The 22,366-nt window shown below is 31.4% G+C and overlaps 6 protein-coding genes across 7 annotated transcripts; 3 read left to right on the top strand and 3 right to left on the bottom strand.

Moving 5' to 3' along the window:
- The first annotated feature begins 100 nt into the window (after positions 1-100).
- LOC139091706 (uncharacterized) lies at positions 101-2,229 on the top strand. Its single transcript, XM_070641866.1, has 2 exons — positions 101-417; positions 551-2,229. The coding sequence occupies exons 1-2, from the start codon at positions 329-331 to the stop codon at positions 2,175-2,177; spliced, it is 1,716 nt and encodes a 571-aa protein (XP_070497967.1). The 5' UTR covers positions 101-328; the 3' UTR covers positions 2,178-2,229.
- A 459-nt stretch (positions 2,230-2,688) lies between these two features.
- RanBP3 (ran-binding protein 3) lies at positions 2,689-4,293 on the bottom strand. The gene is made up of 3 exons (XM_070641867.1): positions 4,175-4,293; positions 3,786-4,108; positions 2,689-3,728 (listed from the first exon to the last, which is right to left on the bottom strand). Exons 1-3 carry the CDS (start codon positions 4,179-4,181, stop codon positions 2,988-2,990), a joined length of 1,071 nt encoding a protein of 356 aa, XP_070497968.1. The 5' UTR covers positions 4,182-4,293; the 3' UTR covers positions 2,689-2,987.
- Positions 4,294-4,475: 182 nt separating this feature from the next.
- On the top strand, positions 4,476-8,723 carry AGO2 (Argonaute 2). Of its 2 annotated transcripts, XM_070641861.1 has the most exons (11): positions 4,476-4,541; positions 4,616-4,652; positions 4,768-4,913; positions 4,974-5,123; positions 5,187-5,989; positions 6,274-7,441; positions 7,502-7,719; positions 7,807-8,077; positions 8,139-8,220; positions 8,284-8,346; positions 8,405-8,723. In XM_070641861.1, exons 2-11 carry the CDS (start codon positions 4,646-4,648, stop codon positions 8,536-8,538), a joined length of 3,042 nt encoding a protein of 1,013 aa, XP_070497962.1. In that variant the 5' UTR covers positions 4,476-4,541; positions 4,616-4,645; the 3' UTR covers positions 8,539-8,723. The 2 variants fall into 2 exon arrangements, with proteins under 2 accessions (XP_070497962.1, XP_070497961.1); XM_070641860.1 differs by having other exon boundaries at positions 4,518-4,652.
- Positions 8,724-10,899: 2,176 nt separating this feature from the next.
- LOC139091694 (E3 ubiquitin-protein ligase ariadne-1-like) lies at positions 10,900-12,858 on the top strand. Its single transcript, XM_070641847.1, has 2 exons — positions 10,900-12,448; positions 12,502-12,858. Exons 1-2 carry the CDS (start codon positions 11,037-11,039, stop codon positions 12,695-12,697), a joined length of 1,608 nt encoding a protein of 535 aa, XP_070497948.1. The 5' UTR covers positions 10,900-11,036; the 3' UTR covers positions 12,698-12,858.
- Positions 12,738-13,975, bottom strand: LOC139091695 (exonuclease 3'-5' domain-containing protein 2-like). Its single transcript, XM_070641849.1, has 2 exons — positions 13,465-13,975; positions 12,738-13,389 (listed from the first exon to the last, which is right to left on the bottom strand). Exons 1-2 carry the CDS (start codon positions 13,890-13,892, stop codon positions 12,828-12,830), a joined length of 990 nt encoding a protein of 329 aa, XP_070497950.1. The 5' UTR covers positions 13,893-13,975; the 3' UTR covers positions 12,738-12,827.
- Positions 13,976-17,583: 3,608 nt separating this feature from the next.
- On the bottom strand, positions 17,584-17,957 carry LOC139091717 (uncharacterized). The gene is made up of 2 exons (XM_070641877.1): positions 17,806-17,957; positions 17,584-17,749 (listed from the first exon to the last, which is right to left on the bottom strand). The coding sequence occupies exons 1-2, from the start codon at positions 17,955-17,957 to the stop codon at positions 17,584-17,586; spliced, it is 318 nt and encodes a 105-aa protein (XP_070497978.1).
- Positions 17,958-22,366: the final 4,409 nt, after the last annotated feature.

Here is a 22,366-nt window from a genome sequence, read left to right as displayed (position 1 = left end):
TTAATAACATCATATTTTAAAACATTTAAAATTTACCGATTTTTTAAAATTTAAAAAATTAAAGTTCAAAATTGGTTCAAAAAAATTTTGGCATCAAAAAAGCACATGGATTTTATAAAAATCTGAAAACTTAATTAAAATAGTGTTTTTATTGTATATAAAAAGAATTTAAGAAAGTAAAGTAAGTCAGAGTGGTTCAATTTGTACAGAGATTGTATAAAAATTAGCTATATACACAAAACAAAATAAGAAAGGCCGAAATTTATATTGTTGACGTAATTTTCTTTGATGCCAAGTATTGGAGTTAATTAAACACTGAATCTTAATTATGGAAAGATTAAATAATTATGTTTTAATGGAAATATTCGAATATCTTGATGGATCAACTTTGAAATGCTGCATGGAAACATGTTCAAGGTAAATTTCACAATTTCTGTATATTAATTAAACAATAGCATATTTGATCCCTTTTTCTAAATAAAAAAGTCATTCCTACACCTAATTCCACAAAACCAAGTATAGTTTATATACTCATATATACATTTTACAGTTGGGCAGAAATTATTGGTTCGTCGTTGACAACAATGAAGAAACTTCCCCTAATTGTAGACAACGAAAGAATGAGTGATCAGAAAGAGAATTTAGAGCAAATTAAAACCCTGAAGCGAAATTATCATTCATTAATTATTGACGAGGTCCGTGTGACGTGCCTAATTGTAACACCTTTAAAAGCATTGATTGGAAATATTCGCCTTCTGGAACTGATTCATGTTGATCAGACTGATGCGTCTTGGAAAACATTATTAAGGAATTTAAATTCTATTGAAACGATTACTATTGTCGAGTCAAAACATTCAAATAACAGGAAAGTGGGAAAAGAAGAAAGGATTAAAATTCCGACCTTAAAATTCCTGACAGTAATTGACAGCGATTGGTCATTTTTTGAAGCTATTGGAGAGACTCAGATGGAAGAACTTAAAATCCATCATCGCTCGTTTTATCCAACACATCTTAATTATTTTCTTGGATTCTTAAAGCTTCAAACAACTCTTTCCAGTTTGGCAATTCGTGTGCAACAAGCTTCAATCTATAAAGTTTTTGCAAACGGTGAATCGAATAGTTTAAAGTTTCGCTTAAAGAAATTGTCTGTTACTCATAAGAATTATAATGATTTAATTAATGAAAAAAATTTACTCGAATTTTTGGATCTTCATAAGGAATCCTTAGAGCACTTTGAGACTGTCAGTAGACTAAGTCCAAAAATTTATGAACATTTATTTACAAAAATGAAACTCAAATCATTGATGCTTAATGCGTCCAGCTTTCCAAGAGATTCGATCAAATACAATACTCTACGTTCAAATCCTCATTTGATAAAATTGGTTCTAACTGGTGAATTAAAAGATAATGATGCTGCTCAAGGTTTTTTTGCAATTTATCGTAAAATTAAAATTTTATCAATTAATAATTGGTCAGCAGATGTTGCCAACGATATTCTTGTCACTATCATTAATAATTTAACAATGATCTCACACCTAAAAATTCCATATCTTGTTGAAAATACACCAGAACTTCAAATCGCATCATTAAAGAAATTACATATTGAAAGCATTGATACTAAGATCAACTTACAGTCAATAATTTTAAATCAAAATAACTTGGAAAAGATTTCTGTGAAATGGATCAATGATGACGTAAATGAAGCGATAGAACAAGCATCAACTAGATTAAATAAGCTACAACGTGCTTCTTTTGGACCTGGATTTAAACCAACATGCCAAACATTAAAAGCTTTAAAAGACAACTGTCCAAATTTACATACATTAGAAGTATTTTATGACGGGAAACAACCAATTTCCGAAAATATTCTTAGTGCTGTTAATGGTAATCGATTTAAAGTTTTTCAATACAAAAATTACTCAGCACCAATGATTTTTACATTCGAAAAGAGCATGTGGCACGAAGAAGATAAAATATTCATCAATTTGTCTAGTCAACCAACATCTGATACGGAGTCTATGGACGATAGTGACTCAGACGGTGACATAGATTTTGGCGATACAAGTGATGATGATAGCTTCGAAAATAATCCATTTTATAATTATTATAGTGACAGCGATGATATGGATTTCAATGATTATATGATGCGTGAAGTTATTGGATTTTTGATCAATTAAATTTTTTAATTAATTTTGTTATATTTTTTATTACATTTTCTAAAAAATAAATGAAGTTTTTTTTATATCCAAGTATGAAAGAATGAAGACGTTCACTATTACTTTGCATGCACTTCCTGTATATTCTTCTAATCACATCCAAGAAGCACTATGGTTCATTACATTCTTTTCGATTATTATTTTTCGGAAAAAATGAAATTTCAGACTTCTTAAGCATCGAAATTTGTATATTAAACAGTTCACACAAAGATAAGTAGGATCTGGATCTTAAAGTTTTTTCGTTTTTTATTCTAATTTGATGTTTTAGATTCTCATTTGACAAAATTTTGTTGCTGCCGTTTTTGTTGCAGGAAGGATTTACAAGAGACTGATATTGACAATTAGTCACATGTTGCTGGATTGCAAGACATTTTGACTGAAGCTGTGAAAGAATGAATAAAAACAAAAATCTGGTGATTTCATTACCATTTGAAAATAAATGGTTTATTAATAGCTTCATAAACTAGAGAATTGATAGTATAAAGAAAGTGCTGTCATTTGAAGCGAAAAATAAAGTTGAAGCTTATTATTCAGCTTGCTTGATTTTTAATTTCTGAATTCTTGATTTTCATTCAATTTTATATTGGATTTTGATGATTTGATATTTCTGATTTAATTCTTATGCATTTAAATGTTTATTATTTTCTTTATGAATGAGTTTAAAAAATTCAAAAAAGTTTAAAAGCGAAACTTGTTTTCGGATTGTACAAATGTAATTTAATTGTTATTTTAATTAAAAAATATCGTTTAACTTCTATGTGTTTCTTAAAATCACTCATCACTTGTTGCTGTTTTTTTGTTAACAGGTTCTGATGTTTCATTGATATCCTCTGTCTGTGTTTGATGTGAATATTCCTCGTCTTCAGGTTCTGGGGTTCGATTTTTTTCCCGTTGAATTCTATTACTTAGATAATGATTAAGACTTTCAATATCTTCATTTTTACCCATAACAAGATAAATTTTGATCAAACCAGCAGAATCGATTGCTGTTAATCGTAAACTTTTAGAACTTGGTTGCTCACATAATTGATCTCTAAAAACTTTAGTATTTAATAAAACACGAAAACTTCCACTTGCACGAAAAACAACTCGGGAACTATTTTTGCAATCATTTAAACGCAATGTTCCTCTACCTCGCTCTTCCCAATTATTCTTATCAAATGTAAATAGCTTGCAGTTCATTTCCAGTATATTTTTTTCATCTTCCTCTCCAGTTTTAATTTCTACCTCCTCATACTTCCTTTTTTGAGCGCCTTTCATTTCCTCATACCTTCTCGCCGCTTCTACAAGACTCAAACTATTGTCAATCGTAGACGCTTTGGTTGAACTCTCTTTATTATTATCGTCTTCCTTCTTTTCGATCGGTTGAGTTGCAGCATCTTTAGCTTGATCTACATTCTCATTATTTGCAGATTCCTCTTTTAGGGCACTTGAGAACAATAATCCAGAACTACTATTTGATTCGTCATCAGACTTTTTGCTTGTACTTTCTGTTGATGGTGAATTCTTATCCTTAAAAAATATATTATTATGAATTATTTTGTCATGTTTTTTTGTTTAATGTCTTACAATAACAACTCTTTCGAGGAGATTTTGACCGAAAACAAAATTGGAATTTTCTGATAATGTTGTTGCGTTAGTAAACAAATTCAGATTCTTAGCGGGTTTAAACAACTCATCTGTTTTATGTTCTCTTAATTCATTAGAATTATCTTTAACTGGATCTTCAGGTTTTTCATTTTTTGGTATCTCCTCTTCCTTTTCCTCGCATTTCAGAAAAGGATTGTTTCCAACATTAAAGGAATTGCCATTTTCTGACGAATTGTTAGAATTTGACTCTAATCTTTGAAAGCCCGTTTTTGCTGGTTTTAAAAACAACTTTCCTTTTGAACCTTTTAAAGAAATTCATATAATTTTAGATTAAACAATGTGAAATCTTTGTTATATTTTGAACTAACCTGACATCTAAAATTAATTAATTTTGAACAGAAATCCTTAAAAATATTGTTTTAATAAAAGATTGATGGAAAATATTTGATTTGCAATAATCAGCTAACTATTTAACCTGTTTTTTTTTAGAAAAGTAGCTATTGTCTTTTGTCAGACTGACCATCAAACATCATTAGTAATATTGCAATTATGTGGTGGAGTATACTTTAAATATACTTAAAAATAAATGTGTTCAATGATCGTTAATTGACTTGTTATTATCTAGTTCCTTTACGTAGGTAATACTTTTTTATTTTTCTTAACGGTCATCAAAAATTTAAACATCAATACAAATATTTTTTTTTTCTTTTATAAAAAGATAACAAGAGACTTTGAGTAAGTAAAAATAAAAGGAAACATTGAGAGCTTTTGATAAAATATAACATTAATTGTTTGAAAACAATATATAGAAACCGTTTTAAATCAGAAATACATCAAGAATGGGAAGTAAGTAGCAGAAAATGTTTTTTTTTTTTTTTGAAAAAATAAAAATGACGAAATGTTTTGAAATTCCTACCTTGTCTTCTAATACGCATAAAATTTTATTTTTTTTAAAAAAAAGAGGGTAAGAAGAAAGGAGATAAGCAAGATGATGGAAATAAGTCATCGCAGCAGCAGGTACAAAATAATCCTCAAAAACCAAAAGATAATCCTGAGCAATTGCAACCTCAGCAACCAAGAGAAAATTCTCAAAAAGCTCAGCAAAAGGTAAAGAATAACATTATTTAAATAGTAAATCAATTATAACATATATTGATAATTGAGCAGAAATGTTCCAATTCAAAAGAAAGTTCTCAAGATACAATGGCAGGAACTTCACAACAGACAAAACCTGTAGAAGTTCAACAGCCAAAACCACAAGAAGCTAAGGAAGAAGCACAAAAACCACAAGCAGAAACTGCTAAGAAAGCCGATAAGGTTAGTTACAACTTTTGAACATAAAAAATAGTAAATTTTAATGTAAATATATCCAACTATTAGAATAAACAAGGCAAAGGAGTCTGGTTTTGTTCAAAATGTGAACAAAAGAACTTTGATAGATTTGATGCTTGTAAGAAATGTAAGTTGCCGAGACCAAAGGAAGTAGTTGCTGATCCAACTCCAAGTCCTTCCCAAATGTCAAGAGAACAAACGCCACAATTGGCACAATCATCATCAAGCACCTCTGTACCAGACATTCAAAATTTACAGATTTCTGGTGCTAAAAAAATAAGTGGCCTAATTGAATCTAATCCTAATGGACAAGTTTATGAAGGAAAGAGAGGCAAAAAATGTAAAGTGGAAGTAAACTATGCTACTATTAACTTTGTTAATTTGCCAAAAGCTTGTTACCATTATGATGTAACATTTATTCCTGAAGTACCTAAGAAAATGCTTCCTGCTGCATTACATGAGTTCATGCGAACATTTTTCAAAACCTATGTTTATGGATTCGATGGACGCAAGAATATGTATACGAATCAGTTATTACATATTAAAGGAAATAAAGTCGATCAGTATAGTGAAAAGGTTGAAGCACATCTTGGAGATCGCTCGCGAGTATTTGAAATAAAAATTAAATTAGTATCGGAAGTGGACATGGGCGTTTTGCTCACATATAAAGATCCTAAGAATCATAATATTGAAAAACCTGGTACAGCTATTCAGGCTTTAGACATTATTTTGAGATCTGCATTTCGACGAAATATTGATGAAGGATCTGCAATTCCGACAGGCAAAGCTGTGTTCTTTGTTCCTAACAGAAAGAGTGATTTAGGCGATGGAATGGAATTATGGCTTGGATTGTAAGTAATTTAATATAGATTTTTACAATTAGTAATGTTGAATGTCCTCGTTCTATTAATCGCATTTTTGCCATCAATCAGTATTTGATTAATACATAAATATTTTTTTCACAATTCAATCTCCTGGCTTTAAAAAGTTCAAAAATTCGGAGTAAAATCATTAATTAAAGTATTTAAAGAGAGTTTTGAGCTATTACAAAAATCAATAAACCAATATGAGTGATTACTGAGATCTCTCGTCTAAAAATGTGCTAATAAAATAATTAATGATCCAATCTATTTAGGTTCCAATCAGCTATTCTTGGTCGTGCTAAGATCTACTTGAATGTTGACGTTTTGCATAAAGCTTTTCCTTCAGCTGTGCCTGTTTTAGAACTTTTAAGAAAAACTGACAGAAGTGGAAACATTTCGGATATTCCAAAATTCTTAAATGAAGGAGATAAAAAAAGATTGAAAGAATTTTTGCAGATGCTCTCTGTTGGATATCGTTTAAAAGACACAGAACCATACAAAACTTTTGGTTTTAATGGCATTGGAGATGAGGCTTCAAAAGTCAAATTTGAACATAACGGAAGGCAAATCACAATTCAACAATACTTTGAAAAGGAGAAGAAAATGCCATTGAAATATCCTGATTTGCCTGTTCTATGGGTAGGAAGTAAAGTAAAAAGAACTTACTTACCAATAGAATTTTGTGTGGTGCCTCCAGGTCAAGCTACAAATAAAAAGTGTTCTCCAAACGTTACGAAAGGCTTGATAAGATATTCAGCAACATCGACAGAAGAAAGAAAGAGAAAGATTAGAGAACTGTTGGATAAAATTAATTATGGAATGGATCCTACCATTAAAGGCTTTGGTATCCAAGTTGATAAAAAGTTTGAAATGACCGAAGCTCGTGTTATTGATCCACCAAATCTTAAATACAGAAACAATGTCGCTGTGACTCCAATCAGAGGTGTTTGGAAAGAAGAAAGGTTCTTGGAAGTTAACAGTAACAAAATTAAATGGTGTATTCTTAATGCTGATTCATATGCGATTGATCAAAGATTATTGATGAATTTAAAAGATGAATTGATTAAAGAATCATCAAGACAAGGAATATTTTTGGAAAATATGACTGTACGTGAAATAGTGTCTGTGAATTTAAAAGATAGAAAAACTAATCTTGAAGATATTTTTGGAAAAATGAAAAATGATGGATATGGATTAATTCTAGCTGTCATTAATGATTTTGATAATGCATATGCTCGCGTTAAGCAGGCAGCGGAATTGAGTGTTGGTATACTTACACAGTGCATTAAGTCTAATACTGTCAAAAGAATAAATTCTTCGACATTAAAGAATATTATATTAAAGCTTAATGCAAAACTGAATGGAAAGAATCATGAAATCGAAGAAATTTCATATCAATCGATCAATTCTGCAACTTCTGGAGTTATGTTCGTTGGAGCTGTAAGTTATTATTTACTATTCTATTATATATTTTGTTTTGAAATATTTTTAATGTATTAGGACGTGACACATCCAAGTCCAGATCAAAGAAACATTCCTTCTGTTGTTGGTGTTGCATCAAGCCACGATCAAGTTGGCTTTAGATATTGCTGTGCATGGAGACTCCAAAATCCGAAAGAGGAAATGATTGGTGATTTGGAAAACATTTTAGTTGAGCATTTAAAGTTTTATGCTTTTAAAAATGGAAATAAATTGCCAGCCAAGATTATGTATTATCGGTAAGCATATGTTACTTCTGTAGTTATATACTTTATTAATGATCATTTATTCGTATCTAAATTCTTAATTATTTTACCTTATTTTAGTGACGGCGTTTCTGACGGACAATTCAAGGAAGTACTCGAAAGAGAAATGACTGCAATTAGAGGAGCCTTGAGAAGAATGTATGGATTAAAAAAACATGCAGCAGTTACATTCATTGTTGTCCAAAAACGTCATCATACAAGATTTTTCCCGACTGACAAGAAGTTCTCTGATGGAAGAAACAATAATGTTTTGCCAGGAACTGTTGTTGATAAAGATATTGTGCATCCATTCCAATATCAATTCTTTTTGGCATCTCATGCTGCCATCCAAGTAATATATTAAGTTTGTTTTGATTTAATATTTTTATTAATATAATAATCATTAATTTTAGGGTGTCGCAAAGCCTACAAAATATTGTATTTTGGTTAATGAATCGAACATTCAACCTGATGATTTGCAAGCTGTTACTTATGGTAAGTTTAGAATTTTTAATCGTAAAGTCATAAAAAAATTTACTAATTTTTTTACATTTTCAGATTTGTGTCATCTTTTCACGCGATGCAGTCGATCTGTGTCTTATCCAGCACCAACTTATTATGGTATTGACTTAATATTTCTTAATTTTCTTTATTTAATTATGGTAAATTTTATTTTCAGCTCATTTGGTTGCTGCTCGAGGCAAGAATTACATTATTGGTCGAACTTTGAACATGGATAAATTGCAAGATGAATATCGACGTTTACAAATTAATCCAGGCTTTGTTCAAAATACACCAATGTTTTTCGTTTAATTTGCAATATTTTCTTTTCATTTATCAATTATCAACAGCTTCAAATTAATATATTTAATGAAGCTATAAATTATATCTCTTTAAATAATCTCAATTGAATTTTATACACTTTTATTATAATTATTAATCATCTATGTAACCAATCAATTACTGAATAAAATTCGCAAAGAATCTGGAGAAGGCGATGACATTGTCTTTTTTTTATAAAGCATTTTCTATAGGTACTTATCAACTAGATGTAACGAAAATTTAATTTTCAGCCTGCGTAGAATTGCAACGACTTTTTGATTTTTAAAAGGTTGAAATGAAAAAAATATTAATTTCAAAGCTCGCACACTTCCTAATTTCACCAATACATTTATTTTTTTTGTAGGGTTCGCCCAGATGCGCAGATCTGCTGCAGGCTTATAGTTTCTATTGTTCTAGATGCGCATCTATCTGAATTTGAATGATTCTAAAGAATACATTAACTCATTAAAAGCATCATAATATGTATATCGTTGGAAAGGTTTTGACTTATACTATATTCTGGAGAAGGCGATGCTTACATTTACGAAAATTAAAAATTTCTTTTTTTAAAAGCTATAAAAATCTTCACTGCATTTTCTATAGGTACTGCTTATCAACTAGATGTAACGAAAATTTAATTTTCAGCCTGCACAAAAATAAATTTTTTAAATTCTCAAAATTTCTTTCATTTTTTTCACTTAAAATTTGCAATTGCAACGACTTTTTGATTTTTAAAACTTTTTTGATTAGTTGAAATGAAAAACCTTTTCATATATAATTTCAAAGCTCGCACACTTCCTAATTTCACCAATACATTTATTGGAATTTTGAAAACTAATCAAAAAAGTTTTTTTTTTTGTAGGGTTCGCCCAGATGCATTATTTACAAACTAACCCCTAAAGCAGTTAATTGAACTAATTAAAATAAGTAATCGATCAGTAAAAATTTTATTTCAAAATCTATTATAGTTCTCGAGTTATAAGCACTTGAATCTTGAAGTTTGGGGTCGTCAAAAATGATGTAACACTCGTAGAAAAATTTGAAAGTCTCAAAAAGCAGTGAAGATTTTTATAAGCTTTTAGAATCAAAAGAAATTTTTAATTTTCGTAAATCTGTTCAAAAGTTATAAGCAATTGTTTCAAGGCTTATGCCGATACAAAACCGATCTGAATTTGGCGGCAGAATATAGTATAAGTCAAAACCTTTCCAACGAAATTTTTTTCGTATGTTTTCTATGATATTATAACTTTATTTTAAATAATTTGAAAAAAATGTTATTTTCCTGTGCTTTTCATCATTATATATGAAAACTAAGGGAAAAGTCGAATTTTCCAAGATTTTCCATCATAATAATAAGGAAATTGATGTGAAAATTTGTCATTTTAAGAGTTTTTAAAGTATTTGGTTAGATTTTCAGATGTAAATAGAAACGCATCCAGATGCGCAGGCCTGCAATTTTCTGCATTTATGCATCTATGCGCATCTAATTTTGGCAAACCCTATTTATTTTTGCCGGTTTCTCGGAATCGCTTTCAACTTGAATCTTGTAAGGTTGAGTTGATATTTCAGAGCTCGAAGTTGAGTCGAGAAACTTTTTTCCTAATCCACGAGAAAATTCATTTTTTGATTTTTCGTTTTTGTTTATTGATTAACAATACAAAATAATGACAGATTAAGATATTATAATTAGTATTAGAACGAAATTAACAATTAGTTAATTTGTTTAATAAGTTAAAGTAATGTTTTTCAATGAAGCAAATTTTGTAGTTTTTGAGACACGACTTTGACTTATCCAGAGAATCACCCATTTATGCATCTATGCGCATCTAATTTTGGCAAACCCTATTTATTTTTGTAATCGCTATCTTGTAAGCAGAGCTCGAAGTTGAGTCGAGTCGAGGGGTTTTTTTCAAGTCGACTACGAGTCGACTTTAAGTCGAAAAGAAAAATTATTTTCTCTCAAGGGCATTTCTTTGGATGAGTTTTTGAAAAATTTAGTCGAATCATCAAGTTTTTGAAAAGTTTCGAGTTTCCACTAAACTCTTTTTATTGTTTTATCTCGTTTATTGGGCCATAAACTTTTATATTCATTTGATTAAAGATCTTTAAACGCTGTATTAATTAAGTTATTTCGATTCTTCGGTCAATAACTCGATCACCAAAATCGGAATTTGCATTTTTTTGCATCCGGAGAATCGAAAAATAGACAAAATTAAAGATGTTACAGTTTAATGACTGGTACCAAATGATAAAACATTTTAAAATCTATCATTCAATAATTTTTCTTGGAAACTTGAAGTCGACTCGGAGTCGACTTGAAAAAAACCGTGTCGACTCGAGTCGACTTCAATCATATCGACTTCGAGCTCTGCTTGCAGGTAAATATTTAGATTTAATATTCAAATATGGGAAAAAATTTGAAAAAAATCATCGATTGATGAGCATAGTTTGAGACTTAAATTTAGTGTTAAAAGGAACATAAAGGTATAATGATGGAGGAAAATAAAAAGAGGTGCAAATTAATAGAGATTAATGATGAAAATTGTGATTGCAATGATTCATTTGAAATTGAAAATAATAATACAGATGATGACAGTTATGGCGAAATCAGCGAATCAGAAGAGAGTTCTGATAGTGAAGAATTGATTACTTTTTCGGAATTAACAAGTGAAAAATTAAACAAAATTCGAATTTTATCATTTGATGATATACAAAATTTGATGGATGAAGAAATAGAAGAGATCCAAAATGTAACGAAATTATCGAAGCAACTGACAAAGCTTCTTCTTAATAACTTTAATTGGGACAAAATCAAGTTATTGGATAGATTATATGAAATTGGGGAAGATCAACTGATAAAATCATTGAAAATTGAAGTTCCTAGTAAACTAAATGACAAAGATCAACAAATGGATATAGCTTATTGCCAAATTTGTCTGGAAGCCGATAATGAACTCTTGAGAATCTCCTGCGGTCATGGATTTTGTAAACAATGCTGGCAACAATACTTGGCTTTAAAAATTATTGAGGAAGGCTGTGGTGATGGAATTTCATGTCCAGCGCATAAATGTCACTACTTACTTGATGAGAACATGATAATTAGTACCTTAACAAATCAGAATGTTCGCGATAGATACAAGTTTCTTCTATGCAACAATTATATCATCTACAATAGATTAATAAGATTTTGTCCAGAGCCAAAGTGCAATCGTGTCATTAAAACAGAAATTGCTAAAGTAACTGTTCAATGCACATGTGGACTTATATTTTGCTTCCAGTGCGGAATTGATCTTCATGAACCAGTTATGTGCGAAACTGTTATCAAATGGGAGCAATTATCAAAAACTGAAAGCTTATCAAGTAAATGGATCCATGAAAATACCAAAAATTGTCCTTCTTGTAAATCACCGATTCAAAAAAACGGTGGATGTAATCATATGAATTGTCCAAAATGCAAATTCGATTTCTGTTGGGCTTGTCTGAAAAGAACCAAAAATCATAATGATTGTCAAGTAAATGTAGTTGATGGTTCAAAGTCTAATAAAACATTCGACGCCGATTTTGTACATTATCTTAATCTGTACAAGCTAATGGAAGAATCAATCAAATTTGAAAAGTCATATTTCAAGCCTGACATTTTACTTGAGAATCCTGATGAAAAGCATTGGATTTGCTATGATTTTATCGAAGAAGCCGTAAACGCCTTGTATCAAAATCGACGTGTGCTTATGAACAGTTATGTCTTTTTATATTTTATTGATCTTAACACCTGGAAAACAATTTTTGAAGAGAACTTGGAAGCTCTTCGACGATCTACAGAATCTCTTTCGGCATTAATGGAACGCGAAATTTCAATGGAAAACGTTATGGACATGAAGCAAAAGACTAAAGATTTGGCTGGGTAAGTTTATGAATAATAAGTATTAAAACATTCTTAACAATACCTTTTTGTAGATTTTGTGAAAGCCGCAGAAAGATTCTTGTAAAATTTGTAGCCGATGGATATCAAAATGGCTATTGGAAGGAACGAAAATCTGATCCATCATCAAAAAGTGCCATTTCAATCGACATTTATAAAGATGTAAATAAAGCAATTGAAGAAGTTAATCGACGCAAATTCGGACACCCTGAAGGACAAGACAGGAACTGATTGCTTTGGGCTTATTTAGATCACCATAAAAAAAGACTGATTTAATAATAAATAGATTTTATTATTTTTTTTTATTAACAACATGTACCAAAAAGAAAGGAACTTGGTCATTTGAGGATGTAAAATTCGTTTAATATTTTTGAGAATAAAATATAAATGTTCTGTCCAAATATTCAGCACAATAATTAAGAATTTCAGATCGATTGACATCATCAACGGCAAAGCTTATTAAAGTCTTGAATATATCAACTGATGCCGTAGCTGATTTCTCTGCATAAGCTTGTTGATTCTCATCAAGAATATCTTTATTCCAGTCTGAAGCAATTAATTCCCAATCTCTTCCTAATTCCATATCTAATACTTTATTTGCTAATTTTGGTAAGCTTTCTGGCTTATGTCCAGTATCTTCAGCTAAAAATCTCAGATCAAATGTTCCTGTAACAACTAGACCGTAATCTTCCAGCAAATAACGAGCATCTTTCAGTACTTCAATTCCTGATTTGATTATGTTTCTATTGCGAAGAAAAGCCTTTAATTCCTCTGGGTAAGTATAAAGTTTACTCATTTGAATCAACAAGACATTTCCTTTGTGTGATGCAATTTGAATGAGAGCAATTTTGTTCCTTCGAGTACCTTCAAATGTTTGTGTCCACTGAGTATCAAAACCGACGACTGGAAACTCTTTTGAATCTCTATCGAATAAGAATAAAAATAGACAGAAACTTAGTTAATACCTATTGTGAAATACATTTAAGTTATGTACGTACTTTTCAATTTCCTTTATTTTTTCAACAATCTCTTCCTTTGATTCAGATATTTTCTTTTCATTTGCAAGCAATGCTTTTCCAATCGCATATCCTCCAATAGCTAAAGCTGCCAATCCAACTACTGCACCCGTTGACATTCCTTGCCAGTTATTTGGTGGTAATCTTGCAACATTATTTCTCATTCCTCTAGTTTCAAATTCTTCATCATCATCTTCTCTGGCTTGATTACTAATTGCTGCTCTTAACAGAGCTCTTCTTGTTTCATTATTTGATGTGTTGCTTTCACTGGTTCTTGAGGTATCGCTACCATATCCACTTTCTGAAATTGTCGATTCTCTTCGCACTTGATCATCTTCTGTTTGTGGAGCTTCTTGAGTAAAATTTAATGTTTCTGATATAGATTTCAGAAAGTTCCCAAATGCTTCCATTTTAAAATATAATTAAATAAAATAAAAGTTCCTAAAATCTACTTAAGTTTTTTTTTAAATTTAATATGACTCAATGTTATTGTTTTTAGCACATATTTAAAGAATATAAGTTAGTTTAACATCTCACATTGACCAGTATTTAGTTATTTTCACATGATTCACTATATTTTACAATTTAGTTGAAATTTGAAATTTAAACATCGAAAACATAGAATAAGGGAGAAATATTGTGCTATAAAAATTCAATATTTTTCAATTTTTTTATATACGTTAAACGTTGCAATCATCTAGATCACGTGTACGTTTTAGCCAAAAAAGGAATTATCAACGCTCAAACATTAAGGCTTTTTTTTTTAAAAAAAAAAAAATATGCTTCTAATGCACACTTGATGCAATGATCATTGCTTTTTTTTTCAAATCTAGTGATCATATGACCGTTGAAAAAAAATTATTCACTTTTCATTTTCACAGCGATCGTTAAGCACTTTCTCGTAACATGGAACCTAAATTAATGCAAGAATGTTCTGAAAACTGCAAAGAACAATGTGAGTTTTCTTTGTTGATCACCGTAATAAAGCTCACATTAACGGATGCCGGAAAAAATCGTGGATTCGAGGATATTGCTTTAACTTTTACAATGGATTCAAATGTAATTAAAATTGACAATATTCAAAGCTCAGATGAAAATGTGAACATCCAACGAGAAGTATGCTTTCAAACAACACCTGAATTTTTTTCAAGAAAGCTACGAGAATCGCCAATAATGATAAATCTGGCTAGAGAATGCATGGATTTAGGAACAGTCAAACTTCAAATATCTGATTGCTTTACTGAAACTGTTCTGTGTGATGGCTTATCATCTGAACGTATGATTGACAATTATAAATTTGAAAAGGATGGAATGGAAAATGCAACTATGGAAATATCTCTTCAGACAGCCAGAAAATTCATTGATAACGAAGGAATTAAAGATTTTTTAAGAGCAAATGCTAAACGAAGAGAACGACTTAAAAATAAAGCACATACAGTTCCAAAAGAGGATTCATCAAATGGCTCAGATGATACACTTTCAAGTTTCATGTGTGATGCAGACTTGTTAAAGGAATTATGTCCCTTAGAAGATAAAACATTTCAATCATTGTCATCTAAATCAAAGCATTCTAAAGCTTCAAAATGCCTCAGTGACATCGCCGCATCCTTGGATATAAATAAATGTTCAAACGTTCAGAAGACTTTTTGTCGTGGGTGTCGAGGACTTTCTATATCTGGCATAACATGTGATGACAAGATGCGTGTGTCAAAAAAAGACGCGAGAGATTTAAAGAACAGCAAGAAATGTGATGAAATCTATGTTCGACCTCTAAATAGAATCTGTTCAGAATGCTTTGCAAATTTATCGATCTTGCCCGAGGATGCTCCATGTCCAAAATGTTCATGCATCGCAAAACCAAAAAAAGATGTAAAAGCAACGAATGCTGACATTTCACCAAATTGTATCAAAAAGATGGTAAGAGATATTCTGAGCGGTGAGAAAAAGACGTGCAAGAAGGGATTGCGAAAGGATACAGAATCAAAATGCAAATCAAAAAAGAAACAGATTGGTAAAGGTCATGGAAAAAGTTCGATATTATCAAGGTAAATAAAATTTTAAAAATAATGTTTTTTGGATATAATGTAACAGTATCAGGTCATTTCCATATAAATGTACGAGACATTTACAATGTTGAGTGTTACGTAGCATCCAAACAGATCACTTAACTCAAAATTAAATTCTCAATGGAAATTCTTTATTTCACAGGTGCACAAAAGTAAAAAGAGCAAACAAAGCATCAAATTCCGGTAAGAAGAGCTTGCGAATAAAACATTATGGTGTTGTACAGGGACACAAGGATTGTCAAAGTGATGCTTTACTTGTTCCAAAGAATATGGGATGGTTGTGGAATGTTGAAATTCCTGGCATTGTAAATATTCGACGAGGATGGAAGCCTGGTGCAGTTCCAAAGTCTGTAGCTAGAATGATGAAGCACTTTTTAAAGAAAGAATGTGAGCCTCCGGCAGAAGGAAATTTCATTGATAATATGAATGAATATCCCACGCCATCCGTGCAAGTTGAGAAGAAACATGCCAAATATAAAATTACATTAAATCCATTATGCAATAAATCACATGGAGACGATGTTTCACCAATTGTCTTCAACATATCCAAATATGATGATACGATGGTTCGAATGGATGCTAAAAGGATGCTCAAACATCGCGGAGTTACAAAATCATGTAAATGTAGAAATATATGTGAATGCTCATGTATTGATGATATCTGTAGAAAGCGATTCCTTTACGAGCTAGAAACAATTTCTCAAGTGATGAAAATAAATCCGCCAATAAAATATGAGGATCTGAACGATGCCAGCGAATGTAGCGAAATTGATTTCGAATTTACGCCACCTTTCAAAATGATGAATAAATGTAAATGTGACGTGAGAGTGTCAGTTGCTACGACACAATATGAGGAACCATCTTTCGAGAAATTTGAGGAGACAGATGAATCATCAGAACATAATATCGTGGTGAAGAAGCGAAAAGTTAAGAAAAACAAAGCGTGTAATATAAAGCCAAAGTCAAAAAAGAAGACACAAAAGCCATCAAATTCGCGGTAAGTAAATAGAATAAATGAGTCTGTAATGGAACCTTTTTCATTTGAATCGTTATATCAATGGTGGGCCACCTGTATCTCCCGGCACAGTATGCGATTTCAGTCGAGGCTAACCACTAAGATGTGCTGCTAAAAATAAAAGGTTGCCCACCACTGCGTTAGGTATATAGTAAGCATATAGAAATTGTACCATGAATAACAGAAAGGTCTAGAAAGTAATTTATTTTCAATTTTATATCCACAGAAGCAAACCGTCCGAAATTCTCCGAGAAATAAAACCCAATCAATGCTGTGTAAGCTACTGTAGACCAAATCTGGATGCTTTTCAGTGTGAAATTGGTGACTATTCAACAACCAACTATAATCCATTGTATTTGCGTTGCTTACCAAATTATTCAGTATGTCCACCACGACCGACAAATTGTCAATGGAATAGCTGTTACTATGGAATGAACTAATGAACTTGTTTGTTAAAATTATAAATTTATTTTTGTGAAATTAAGCTATTTAAACATAATTCAGAAATGCCAATAAACATTCAGTCAAAATTGATTAAATTAAATTAAATGAAAATGAGTTGTGGGCGTATCCATGGGGAGTTTGATGTCATAATTCCTCCTCTTTGAACTAAACCAGTGTTGTCCAAACTATGTGCTACGGCGTGTGTGGTGTCGGTCGAGACTTACCACAAAGGTGTGCTGATGCACAAAAAAGTTTGGACAAAACTGTTTCAATTTTTTTTTTGTATACGTTCCAGGACCTTTGTTTTCAATTCTTAGTTTATACTCATTTCCTTTTCACAAATGACGTCTTACATAGAATTTTACATATTTAATATTTACTTGATATAAGATCTTGAAGACGACTCGGATTTTGTATGGAAAAGTCGAGTCGACTTCCAGCTCTGATTGATACTAATTATTCGAGTATCATGACTTTATACTCCTTTCTCCAAAAATGTATTAGACGTCATTTGTGAATTCCACTTTATATGGACGATATTTTGAGTATGATGATAAGGCTTATTACTTAAAATTATCATTTCCTTCTCGCATAATTCATTATTTTATGAGTAAAATTATCTAAACTTGATGGACTTAATTTGCAGGCCGAGAATGTTGTTTCACAATTTTGTCCACGTTTTGCGACACTGATTGCCGTATTCCATGCTGTATTTGAGAGCATATTTTGTACCCAATCGGAACTAAAATATTAAAATAATTTGTTAATAAATGAAAAAAATAATGGATAGAATCTTACTTTGTAAGAGTTTCAATCAAATAATCGATTACTGATGGACGATTTTCCTCTATATTGACAATACTTTCTTTAACATACCAACATAGGACACGTTGTGTACATGCTGTTGAGTCAAAATCATATTTCAAGAGTGCTTTGTCGATCTCTTCCATGACTATCCACCAAGGTGAGTTTTCGTGTGAAAAGTCATCATCTAAAAAAAATCACAGTAAACATTTGTAAAAAATTTTTACATAAAAGTTTGTCTAAAAAAATGTCAAAATTCGAAGTGCTTAAAGAAGGAGATAGAAAATCTTCATTTACGTCACCAAGGAAGTGTATCACAAGAAAAAGAATTGTCAATAAAAATCAAAATCTTCTTAGGATAACAAAATTAAACGGAAATGGAGAATACTCGTACAAATTCGGTGAAAAATATCCGGGCTTAATTGTGGGTCACGACAAGTGTTCTGAAAATGGTGGATTAGTCCCAAAATACATGGGATGGTTGTGGAATGTTGAGACGATTGGAATCAATAAAGTTCGAAAAGGCTGGTGTCCAGGCGCAATTCCGACTCCAGTCACGGAAATAATGAAAAGCTTCTTGAAAACAAATCCTTTAGAAGACCAGGAAAATTTCAATTGTGTAAATGACCCCGAAAATCCAATCGATGAAACTTCACAAGAGGACATTCAAGCAACTAAATGCAAAATTTGCGAATTGAATAAGAGTCGAATTTTTCACGATACGGAAACACAATATGATGTGAATGATGCATCTGAAGATTTGAAAGATTTTAAGAGCACTCAGAGAGTCTCGTCCAAAATCAATGAACATGATGTGACTGGAAGAAGAAAATCATCAGTAAAGCATGACAAATTGAGTATTAGTAGTAACATAGAAAAGAACAGAACAGAAAATGAAGCTTTCCCTAATGGAAGTGATGAAAAGTTTAATTCTAAACAGCTTACAGGAGCTTTGAATAATAAATCTTCAAGAATGAAGGAACCTGTTCAAACTGATTTGAAATCTCCTCGAAACACAATTGATTCACAAACCAACAAAAACACGGATTTAGGGAAAACTAGAAAAACGCTTGGAGCTGTTCCAAAAAATGTACAGAAAATAAAAAACTGTAAAAAGGCACCTAAATATTCAGTTAACGATGCGAGAAAATGTATCAAGTACGTAATTCACTAATTATTATATGATTGAACTGACAAATTTGATGGAATCCGAAAGGACAGCTTAGTTCGCTCTAATTATTAGTCTTTGGACAATGCCTTCAATAGTTTATAGCCCGAAAAGTACAACGTGTACGCTAGGGCACCGCTTAGTCACCGTATTAATGGTTAGACTCGATGTTGCACTGATGGCTCCTTTACGACTGAGTTTGACCGAATTTTACAGCGAAAATGTGATTAGATGCGTTGTGTCCCTCGGGTAGGGATTTAATCTTTAAAAGCAGTGATGGGCATTTAGCGACACACTTTAGTGGTAAGCCTCAACCGAAACCGCACACAGCGCACGGTTCATGGTGTGCGGTGGCACTTAGGTTGCCCATCACTGATTTTAAGATTAAAAATTGCTTCCTTGCTGTGCCATGAAATATTTTCACTACAAAACACACAGCATCTCACCTAGCCATTACGTTTCACAAGTAAACTCTCAATAATTCAATTTAAAACTTTTACTACCATTGATTTGAGAATAGCATATAGACTTTGTCAAAAGGATCTATGGGATATAAAAAAGTTTTGAGATGAACAAAAAAAACTTACTTTTCTGTTTTTTACTTCCAGACTTAAACCACGGGAGACCACCAACCACTTCTATGAAACTACCTCCATTGAAAAGTCTGCCAATACCTCCAATCAATGTGCCACCAAAAATTACAATCCCTGTCAAGATCACTGCACCAACATTAATATTTGCCATCGGGATTCCCTAAAGAATTTACAAAATTGTTGTAATGACATTTTTTACTAAATTATGTTTTTTCATGTAAGACATGATCTTACTTTTATGACATTTTGTAAAGTTCCCATTGCACCAGATAAGCTCCTTCTGACTGGAATTGACAGGAATGGAATGGCAAAATCTATTTCCACTTCAATATTATCATCTTTTGTTTGAAAGCTAATAAATCTTGGTTCACGTCTATCACTCCGATAATGATCGAAAATTTTTTCAAACTGCTGTTCATTGTATAATTTATGACGGCTCCTTTCGATTAAGTCATTATGATAAATTAAGTTTTCTCTACTACTTCTAGACGACGATGTTGATATCGTTTTATTATTAAAATGACTGTTGTATCCTTGACTATTCACAATACCACTTGTTATAAGTAATAGCACTATGATTGAATATTCCATTGTAAATTGACACTTGGATGCTTTATGTCCAAACGCTAAATTAAATGCTTTTGTAAAAGGTTCTTTCGAAAAAAAAAAAACTTCTTTTGTTATCAACTACATGGAGTTTACAGAACGGAATGACAACACGAACTTGATCGAATGCAAGGCTCAAACCGAATGACATGAATATTCATTCTGTAGATAGTGGAACGCATTGCAAAAATAAAAGACTTGTTGGATATTGAAATTTTATGTCTCTTTTGTCTCACATTAAACACATTTTCAACGCATTTTCCGAGCGTAATTTATTTGAAAAGTGCTGTAGACATTATTTTGTCTGTTGTTCCTTCTGATCTTGTAGCTTCTTTAGCAGTTTGGATATTTTCAAAAAGCCGTTGATATTATCTAGTTTTATTTAGTTTTGGAACTAATCTGTTTACTTCCGTAATATTCACATATCTATCTAAGGTGACAATTGGCCCAAAGGTTTGGGGTCAAATATGCTTTCCCGAAATCCCGGTCACGGAAAATTTTTTTGACTAAGACGGATCCTGAAAATCCGGCTTTTCTATGAAGCATCACTACAACACCGTATTAACGGCGAAACCTAAAGCTGCATTGTGGATTTAAGCCAATATCAGTTCATCATGTACATATTGTGAAATGCGCATTCGGATCCAGTGCAATATTAAACCTGAAATTATTTACCAGTAAGTTGTGTACCTTCCCCCTGCTATGAGTTTGCATTAAAGAGCGTTTAGTAAAACAAACAGTATTGTGATGAAACTAAATGACTGAGTCGACGATGAAGAAGAGATCATCAAGTCTGTTTTTTTGTGTGTTTTTGGTGTGAACTTTATATTACCTTCAATTACAGTCATTAAAGTTTTGCAATACCAACGTCACGTCTGCGAAGTGCAACAAAACTTTATCATTTGTTTTACAAAACTACGATTTTTGGTAGACGTAATTGAATTTTGCAATGCGTGCATGCTTGCTTATAATTTTCAATCCACTTCATACCAATTGTTTTTCGTTTATGACGACTTTTTAATGTGTTAAAATATAAAGCAAATTGTTGACATAAAGTTATCCATTGTAATGCAATGTAGATAATTGTCTTATTGTGTTGGACTCTTTTGTTATGATAACGGTTATCTTTATAAAATATCCTCAAGGTTTATTTTGATTCAAACAGCTGCAAAAGGTCGTATCAATTTCTCGCCGTCTTAAAACATAAATCAAAGCATTTAATTTTAATATGTTTGTAGATTTAATAGGATTAAGATACGGAAAGTCTTGTTTGGATGATGATTTTGAATATATGCCGCTTTGTACCAAATGTGTCTTCTTAATGATGTTCCCTTAATAAGGTCATTTCCACGAAACACGTTATAAAAATAAGATGTTGCTACTTGTAATGATTTGATTGTTTCTAACATTGAAAAAATGATGAATTGATGATGGTTTGATGGACGAAACTGAGTTTTTAGATTCTAATATCTATTAAACCTTTCTATATAAGAAGCCATAAATGGCTTATCTATAACTTAATCATTGATAACACTCAACTTGATTATCCTTGATTTTTTAAAATATCTGAAAAAATTAGAAAGTGCAATATTTTTGGGTTCTGGTCATTCCGTTTCCTTCAAAAATATTGTACACTCTCGTAGTTGATTAGCCATCCCGATCAGCACATCGTGTTCGTTAGGGCTCTGTTACGTCACTGTATCCTAACTGACAATGAGCATAGCCAATGAAATGGGCGTTCTAATGTGTATACTCATTCAATATAGTTAAGCATGCTCAATTTTGTGAGTACAATCATAAACGTGCTCTTTGTTTGTTTGATGTATTAAAGGAGGGACTTGAAGATGTCCTGATGGCACCTTAACTGTTAATTTTGACTTATTATTACACTGAAAATTTTGTTTCGTTTCATTGTGTTGCTCGGGCTCAGTTTTTGTTATTAGTTCATAATTAGAAGACCAGAAAACGTTTCAAGTTTAAAGCTAAGAAGCATTCAGCAGAGAATATACAATAAATTTCCTAAAAAAGCACTTCTAGATATTATTAGAAGACTGAAGTGAATAATCCTAAATCATGAACAATGAACATTAATGTAAAATTGGATGATAGGTTTTTATCAATAAATACCGCATGATACTTTATACATTTGATAACCTAACTGCTGAATCCTTAAAAATAATTAGTTTTT

The sequence above is a fragment of the Chironomus tepperi genome, unplaced genomic scaffold (genome assembly GCF_022539635.2).
Source record: "Chironomus tepperi strain 1889 unplaced genomic scaffold, CSIRO-AGI_Ctep_v1 contig_260, whole genome shotgun sequence".
NCBI classification, from domain to species: Eukaryota; Metazoa; Arthropoda; class Insecta; order Diptera; family Chironomidae; genus Chironomus; species Chironomus tepperi.
This window is presented reverse-complemented; position numbering and strand designations above follow the sequence as displayed.